We start from the raw sequence: 8,783 nt of genomic DNA, 5'->3' as shown, positions 1-8,783 counted from the left end.
CTTTGCCGATGACATGATACTCTACATAGAAAACACAAAGGCTTCCACCCCAAGACTCCTAGAACTCATATGGCAATTTGGCAGCGTGGCAAGATACAAAATCAATGCCCAGAATTCAGTGGCATTTCTATACACTAAGAATGAGACTGAAGAAAGAGAAATGAAGGAGTCATTCCCATTGACAATTGCACCCAAAAGCATAAGATACCTAGGAATAAACTTAACCAAAGACGTAAAGGAACCATACCCTAAAAACTATAGAACACTTCTGAAAGAAATTGAGAAAGACACAAAGAGATGGAAAAATTCTCCATGCTCAAGGATTGGCAGAATTAATATTGTGAAGATGTCACTGTTATCCAGGGCATTTTACACTTTTAATGCAATCCCTATCAAAATACCATAGACTTTCTTCAGAGAGTTAGAAAAAATTATTTTAAGATTTGTGTGGAATCAGAAAAGACCCCGAATAGATAGGGGAATTTTAAAAAAGAAAACCATATCTGAGGGCATCAGAATGCCAGATTTCAGGTTGTTCTACAAAGCTGTGGTCATCAAGACAGTGTGGTCCTGGCACAAAAACAGACACATAGATCAATGGAACAGAATAGAGAACGCAGAAGTGGACCCTCAACTTTATGGTCAACTAATATTTGATAAAGGAGGAAAGACTATCTACTGGAAGAAAGTGTCTTCAGTATGTGGTGCTGGGAAAATTGGACATCCACATGCAGAAGAATGAAACTAGACCACTCTTTTGCACCATACACAAAGATAAATTCAAAATGGATGAAAGATCTAAATGTGAGACACGATTTCATCAAAATCCTAGAGGAGAACACAGGCAACACCTGTTTTGAACTCGGCCACAGTAACTTCTTGCAAGATACATCCACGAAGGCAAAAGAAATAAAAGCAAAAATGAACTATTGGGACTTCATCAAGATAAGAAGCTTTTGCACAGCAAAGGATACAGTCAACAAAACTCAAAGACAACCTACAGAATGGGAGAAGATATTTGCAAATGACATATCAGATAAAGGGCTAGTTCCCAAGATCTATAAAGAACTTATTAAACTCAACAGCAAAGAAACAGACAATTCAATCAGGAAATGGGCAAAAGACATGAACAGAAATCTCACAGAGGAAGACATAGACATGGCCAACACACACATGAGAAAATATTCTGTATCACTTGCCATCAGGGAAATACAAATCAAAACCACAATGAGATCACCTCACACCAGTGAGAATGGGAAAAATTGGCAAGGCAGGAAACCACAAATGTTGGAGAAGATGCGGAGAAAAGGGAGCCCCCTTCCACTGTTGGTGGGTTGTGAACTGGTGCAGCCACTCTGGAAAACTGTGTGGAGGTTCCTCAATGAGTTAAAAATAGACCTGCCCTACGCCCCAGCAATTGCACTGCTGGGGATCTACCCCAAAGATGCAGATGCAATGAAAAGCCGGGACCCCTGCTCCCCGATGTTTATAGCAGCAATGTCCACAATAGCCAAACTGTGGAAGGATCCTCAGTGTCCATCGAAAGATGAATGGATAAAGAAGATGTGGTTTATGTATACAATGGAATATTACTCAGCCATTAGAAACGACAAATACCCACCATTTTCTTCAACGTGGATGGAACTGGAGGGTTTTGCTGAGTGAAGTAAGTCAATCAGAGAAGGACAAACAGTGTATGATCTCATTCGTTTGGGGAATATAAATAATAGTGAAAGGGAATATAAGGGAAGGGAGAAGAAATGTGTGGGAAATATCAGAAAGGGGGACAGAACATAAAGACTCCTAACTCTGGGAAACGAACTAGGGGTGGTGGAAGGGGAGGAGGGCGCGGGGGGCGGGGGGGAAATGGATTATGGGCACTGAGGTGGCACTTGATGGGATGAGCACTGGGTGTTATTCTGTATGTTGGTAAGTTGAACACCAATAAAAAATAAATTTATTTTTTAAAAAAAAGAAAACCACAACAAAGAAACAAAAACTTGCCTTTATTTCATGCATATTTAAAACTGTGAGAACTGGCAAATATTTATAGCTTTTACATAGGTCATGCACAATTTTATTGGTGTTTTACACTCAGATGATAGAATTTGGGCATGGTTATATTATTATAGTACATTCAGGGAGTGTAATAATTACTAATATTATACTTGGCATATATATTGGAACTTTTATCAATCAAAGCAAGAAACGCTTTAGCTGTCACTGTTGGTGAGCAAAGAGTGAGAAGACAAAATAGTATAAAGTATTAGCAGTATTAGTGAACCAAAAATTCTTATGGGAAGGAAGATTAAATATATGGAGTAAGGAATGGACTTAGCACTATAAAGAGAATTTTCAAGTTTTTAAAAATGGCATAGATTAAATATGCTGTCAGTAGCAATGTGCATTAGGAACTAGATGTTCAGTTTTTAATCTCTGAAAAATAATGTCAAGGGAAACAAACTTTACCTAGTGTGGTTATTTGCTAGCTTTTTTTTTCCTGTCTCTTTGGACACTGTCCCCTAAGCTTCCTTTTCAAATTCATTACTAATGTGTATGATGTTTTATATTCCTTGGTGTTTTGTGTGTAGTCCTGTTCTGGCAATTTTGATTCACTGAATTATTCCCTGTGAGCCAGCAGCAAAGTGAATAGATAAGACATGTGGCTGATGCTACATTTTATTTGTGCAGAAACCATACCACATTGCTTAAAACACCTTCTGATATTTTTTCTTCTTCATATAATTTCTCCTTTCTCATGCTCTGTACACAAAGAAATATATTCCCTCTAGATAAAATGGAAATTTTAAGGAAAAAAACCTTAACATAGAAAGAAAAGGGGTTCACCGAGAGGAATTATGTCCAGAATGCTGGTTTCCCTGCATACAACAGTAGCAACTGCTCTTATGTTTTCTATTCCAGCCATTCTATTTGTTAGTGATCCTGTATGAAAATTAGAGGTAAGTCAGAAATATAGGAGGCAATGGAGTCTCCCAAACCTTATCATTGTTTCATTGCTTATCAGCTCAATTTTTAATTAGATTAAATAGGGTATATTGGAGTTCTATTTTGCCACTGAATATAGATAGTAGTATATTTTGTTTTATTACATCATTTTTTTCCTTCTCTGTTAAGTGAAAAGCAGGAAATTTCCATTTGTGTGCCTGTGTTTCTAACTGAATATAGGCTAGGTAGTACTTTCTTTTAGAGAATAGACTAACTCTAGGTAATTCCTGGCTACATTGAACACTTATTACTTATATGAATATATCTAAGGTACAAAACCAAACTGACTCCAGTGCTTCATTTGGGAATAAAGATAAAGTTCCATAGTTGTGTCATAAAGACTGAATGAGATAGAATATACAAATCTTTAGTATGTCATTGGGAAAAATAATGCCTTTGCTTAATCACAGTAACCATGAATATTCTGCCCCAAATTGGAAATCAGTTCACACTAAAAGAAAATAAGGTAAAAAACCAGCTCTTCGAAAAGCATAGTAAGTGCCACATGGCTTATATAGCACTTTCATTTATACTATTTCAATTAATTCCCAAAATGCCCTTGAATTTCACATCCATGGTAAACAAAGAAGACTGATACTTAAGAAAATAAAGGACCATTCAAAGTCACAAATCTATTAAGTGGCCCATTTGTATTTTTAACCCATATTTCTCTAACCACAGAGCCTATATACTTTCTGTGATAGTAATCTACCTTAGAGTGTCATAAATAAGAAACTGATACTGTTTTGATAGCATCATCTTATATTCAGGTTATGTGCTTTACTTTTTTCCTTGATTACAGATGACTAAATAAAGAACTGAAACTTGGAGGGTAGGAATTGATAATTGCCATAAACTGCTAGAGATACAATCCTTCCAGCCACTTGGTGGGTTCTCTAGAGGAGTCTTTGCTTCACTCAGGAAAAGAGAAGCTGCTAAAGAAAACCTGTGTCATGGCCCAAAGTTCAGAAAGACTGAGCAGTTTCAAGTAAATTTAAAGTAATTATGAAGCCAAACTAGATTTTACCCACAATACTGAATTAAAAAAACTTTCCTTCCCTCTAATGTATTATCCTAAACCCTGAACAACTATTTAAAGTAAAAACGAGTGGGAAATATCAGAAAGGAAGACAGAACATGAGAGACCCCCAACTCTGGGAAACGAACTAGTGGTGTGGAAGGGGAGGTGGGCGGGGGGTGGAGGTGACTGAGTGACGGGCACTGAGGGGGGCACTTGATGGGATGAGCACTGGGTGTTATTCTATTTATTGGCAAATTGAACACCAATAAAAATATAAATTAAAAAATAATAAAATAAAGTAGAAACAGTGAGGTGATCAATAAAGGACATGGCTTGGAAGATATGATGTGTAAAGTCCCCCTAATGATATTTAATGAGGTTTAACTGAAGAAGAATGAAATTAGTAAACATAGAGTTGAAACGATTAGACTCTACTAAGAGACAGGTCCATCCAGGGCACCCAAGACATTAACAACAACAGCAAAATGCACCAGAAATAAATGCAGTCAGTCTAAGGCTCTCATCTCAGTGTCTTAAAAGAACATCCTTTGGTGCTTCAAACTTAATGTATTCTTTTATACAGAGTCCCTTTCTCATCTTGGGCATCAAGAAGTCATCAGTATCTAGTTTATCTGAACCATCGTTGTTAATACTAACCTGATGGTAACAATTTTAAAGGGGCATGACATGGGATAATTTCAGAAGGAAACCTTGAAGGTACTTTGTGGCCATCTTATTTGACAAATATGAACTATTATTGCTAGCTGACATTTTGAATAGTTCAAAGGGTCTGTCTCAGGAGTCCTTAGAAGGAGTTCTTGATTTTGATGAAATGATTGAAAGATAATTTAAGTTTAACCTAAACCATGTTCTTCCAGGGGGAAATATGGATCTACATTCATAAATAAAAAGATGAGCTAAATGTTAGAGATACCTTTCATACTCTGCATGAATACTTCCTTGGATGGCTTCAGGCTTGAGGAATCATATGCACCTAATTAAACATTGAGGTTTTTTTTCTCCTCAGAGGCTGCTGAATGAATGAATGAATGAATGAATGAATGAATAACACACACCAGGTTTAGTTGATGTTGGTAAATGAATACAGTCCATTGATTGTCAATACATCCATTGATTGTCTTTATAAATAGGATAGTATACTTCTTCTGAGTCAGTTATATTGCACCATCTCTTGGTAGACTCTTTAAGCCAATTTTTGCTGATCCTTGAAAATTAGACTTTAAGTACTCCTTTTCAGTGATGCTCACATGAACTTTCTATATATATTAATACCTTTCTTCACAGCTTTTCATTCATTCCCTCAAAGGTTTAAAGAGTGTCAGTCAAGTTATTATTTTTCAGAAGCTATTAAAATTGATTGGAAAGTTAAGAGAAATCAAGAATATGCAAAAAAGTTGAAATAAGGTTAAAAATGCAGTGCATTGACACATAATTACCTATGGAAGAGTAATAATATACCTTTGTTTTAAAAAAAAAGTTTTATTTAAATTCCTGCTTGTTAACACAGTATTAGTTTCAGTTGTAGAACATAGTGGCTCAACACTTGGATACAATGCCTGATACTCATCACAGATGCCCTCCTTCATCCCCATCTCCTGTTTTACCCATCCCCCCCTCACCTTCCTCAGGTTTTTATTAGTTTATTCTCTATAGTTAAGAGTATGTTTCTTGGTTTGCTTCTCTCATTCCCCTTACCCTTTGCCAGTTTGTTTGGTTTCTTAAAATCCATATGAATGCAATTGTATGCTATTTGTCTTTCTCTGACTGACTTATTTCAGTTAGCATAATTATTTTTAGGTTGTAAATGGCATCATTTCATCCTTTATGATAATGGAGTGATAATATACCTTTTTAAACCAGGTTCTCCAAAGCCAGTAGAAGCCAGGAAATTTAATGCAGAAATGTCAATTTTGGGATTGAAATCAAATATTGTTTATTTGATAAAAATGCATTTTGAAGCTCCTAGATGTTATGAAGAACCAGTACTTCCTAGGAAAAGCAAACCCTGATAAAGGAAGAGTATTGTTTTGAGCAGAAGTAAAGTTAATTAAAAGAATGAAATATAAGAAATTTAATGAAACTTAAATTTAATGAAATTTAATAGACACAACCTAGTAGCTGTGCAGCTAGGAATTCAGCATTCCATAAAGAATTTTGCCTGATTGGCATTTGTGATGCAACTACAAACTCAACATCACTTCAATAAATAAAGAAAAGTGTTTCTTTTAAGCCTCCTATGACTTCCAGGCACAGGACTGTGTTGCAATGCCTTTAAAGATCACAATCTGCTGTCACTTGCACACATACACAATGTAGTGGAGTAGTTCCCAGGGGATTTCAGCACAGATGTATGATGGGCTGGGAAAAATCCATTGAAGATTCATAAAATTTTCCCTCTACATAAAATGACACACCAATTCAGCCAGATTCTGGCTCTACACTTAGACCTTTGTTAATTAACTCTTCGAGTTTATTCCTTGTGTTTTCTTCTAGAAATCTGGCAGGAGAACCACAAATAAGCAACTGAAAAATGAGAAACCACACAGAACTAACAGATTTTATCCTCCTGGGATTGTCAGATGACCCACAGCTTCAGGAGGTGATCTTTGTCTTTCTGCTTATCACCTACATGCTCAGCATCACTGGGAACCTGACCATTATCACCCTCACCCTGCTGGATTCCCACCTCCAGACCCCCATGTATTTCTTCCTCAGAAACTTCTCCTTACTTGAGATTTCATTCACAACTGTGAGCATACCCAAGTTCCTGAGCACCCTGATTACAGGAGATAAAACTGTTTCCTTTAATGATTGTATGGCTCAGTTATTTTTTTTCATTCTGTTGGGAGTCACTGAATTTTACCTGCTGGCTGCCATGTCCTATGACCGATACATTGCCATCTGCAAACCTCTGCATTACATGACCATCATGAATCCCAGAGTCTGCATACTCCTTGTCTTTGCTTCTTGGTCGGCTTCATTCTTAATCATATTCCCATCACTCATGCTGTTCATACAGCTTGATTATTGTAAGTCCAATGTTATAGACCATTTTACCTGTGACTATTTCCCCTTACTACATCTTTCTTGTTCAGACACTAGATTCTTAGAGATAGTGGGTTTTTCCTGTGCTGTTTTTACGTTAATGTTCACATTGGTGATAATAATTCTGTCCTACATATATATCCTCAGAACAATTTTGAAGATTCCTTCTACTAGTCAGAGGACAAAGGCCTTTTCCACCTGTTCTTCCCACATGATTGTCATCTCTATCTCCTATGGCAGCTGCATTTTCATGTATATTAACCCAGCAGCAAAAGACAGAGTGTCTCTGAGCAAGGGAGTTGCTGTGCTAAACACCTCGGTAGCCCCCATGCTGAACCCCTTTATTTACAGCCTAAGGAACCAGCAAGTCAAGCGAGCCTTCCTGGACAGGGCAAGGAAGATTGTATTTTTCTCAAGCAAATGAAAAAATAAAAGCGCTGTCATAAATTAGAGGCATAATGAAGAACAAGTAAACAAAAAACAGAGTTCTCAAAGTCTAACAATGCCCATGTAGCCTCACTAGAGTTCTATTTCATTGCTTATATTTCTATTGCTAGCAGTTTGCTGAGGATATTTGAATTCATAGATATTTTTTCCATTTAAATTCCAATCCCTTTTCATTGCACTTCCCTTCCTTTAAACTAGTCTTTCCACTCTATAACTATGAGGTTGGCCTCATTTCCCTCTTCTAAATATCTTTAAATTCCACTTTTTTCACAGTAATGCTTAGAAAATCAAAGAAAGACAAAAACACCACAAGATCAATGGGTTAAAACTGTTTATAATTTCACCAGGAAACACTCTTTCATGGAATTCAGAAAATATTGTCATGTTTAACATTATTATTTATTTACCATACAAAGACAATAAATATAGCTTAGTCTTACTGGAGTATTACAGACACTATCTTCTCCATATAAGAGCACACTTAGTAACCGTGTAAAAAATGTGTAACTAAAAAAATTATATAATTACTTTTTTTGAGAAATCTCAAAATATTTCTCAGGTACCCAATTTAAAATTTTACTGTGCCATATAATTTCTCAGCTTAAACTTGAAGTAGTCCCTACTTCTTGAAACTCCATAATTACCACATACTCCATACCAGTTCTTTAAAAAAGCCTGAAGAAATATATATTCCTAGGTACTAGATATGACCACAAATTTACTGTGGTATATTTGAATAAATGCTTGATGTTAAACTGATCTTTTGGATAATAATGACTAAGAGCTATAACATTCTCTTACTTTTTCTGGCCATTTTGATCTAACAGCTTACATGTACAGCTCATTTATGTGAAAATGACACAAAACCTTGTTTCATACTATGCTTTGTTTGTAGAAAAATCATTGCAACAAAATTCAGTACAAGCCCACTATAACTGCATTTCTTCAGTCCTTTACTGGAGGTTCCACAGGACAAAAACCAATACACTTAATAGTATTATAAAGGAAGATACCAATAAATCTTTCTTTCAAATAACATGATTTTCCTCCTAAGACCTTAGTGTATTTACACTAAATGGTTCTTAAGTCCAACACACTCCTCTCCCAGATATCCACACCTCACCTCAATAAGGCCTCCCTCAATGACACTACTTAAAATTACAGAAGCTCCCCTCTTCCAAGGTTATTCAATTTTCTCCCCTTTACAACATAGTTATTAATTTATAAAAGACTCATAATTTGC

At 36.1% G+C, this 8,783-nt stretch overlaps 1 protein-coding gene across 2 annotated transcripts; it reads left to right on the top strand.

The window, feature by feature from the left end:
• The first annotated feature begins 3,272 nt into the window (after positions 1 to 3,272).
• Positions 3,273 to 7,517, top strand: LOC140609994 (olfactory receptor 6C1). Of its 2 annotated transcripts, none has more exons than XM_072785415.1 (2): positions 3,273 to 3,472; positions 6,542 to 7,517. In XM_072785415.1, exon 2 carries the CDS (start codon positions 6,579 to 6,581, stop codon positions 7,515 to 7,517), a length of 939 nt encoding a protein of 312 aa, XP_072641516.1. In that variant the 5' UTR covers positions 3,273 to 3,472; positions 6,542 to 6,578. The 2 variants fall into 2 exon arrangements, with proteins under 2 accessions (XP_072641516.1, XP_072641505.1); XM_072785404.1 differs by having other exon boundaries at positions 3,273 to 3,500.
• The last annotated feature ends 1,266 nt before the right edge of the window (positions 7,518 to 8,783 follow it).

The sequence above is a fragment of the Canis lupus genome, chromosome 2, assembly GCF_048164855.1.
Source record: "Canis lupus baileyi chromosome 2, mCanLup2.hap1, whole genome shotgun sequence".
In the NCBI taxonomy this organism is placed as follows: domain Eukaryota; kingdom Metazoa; phylum Chordata; class Mammalia; order Carnivora; family Canidae; genus Canis; species Canis lupus.
This window is presented reverse-complemented; position numbering and strand designations above follow the sequence as displayed.

Coding starts and splice junctions, on each gene's coding strand:
- LOC140609994 (XM_072785415.1), top strand. CDS start 6,579: ATGAGAAACCACACAGAACTAACAGATTTTATCCTCCTGGGATTGTCA.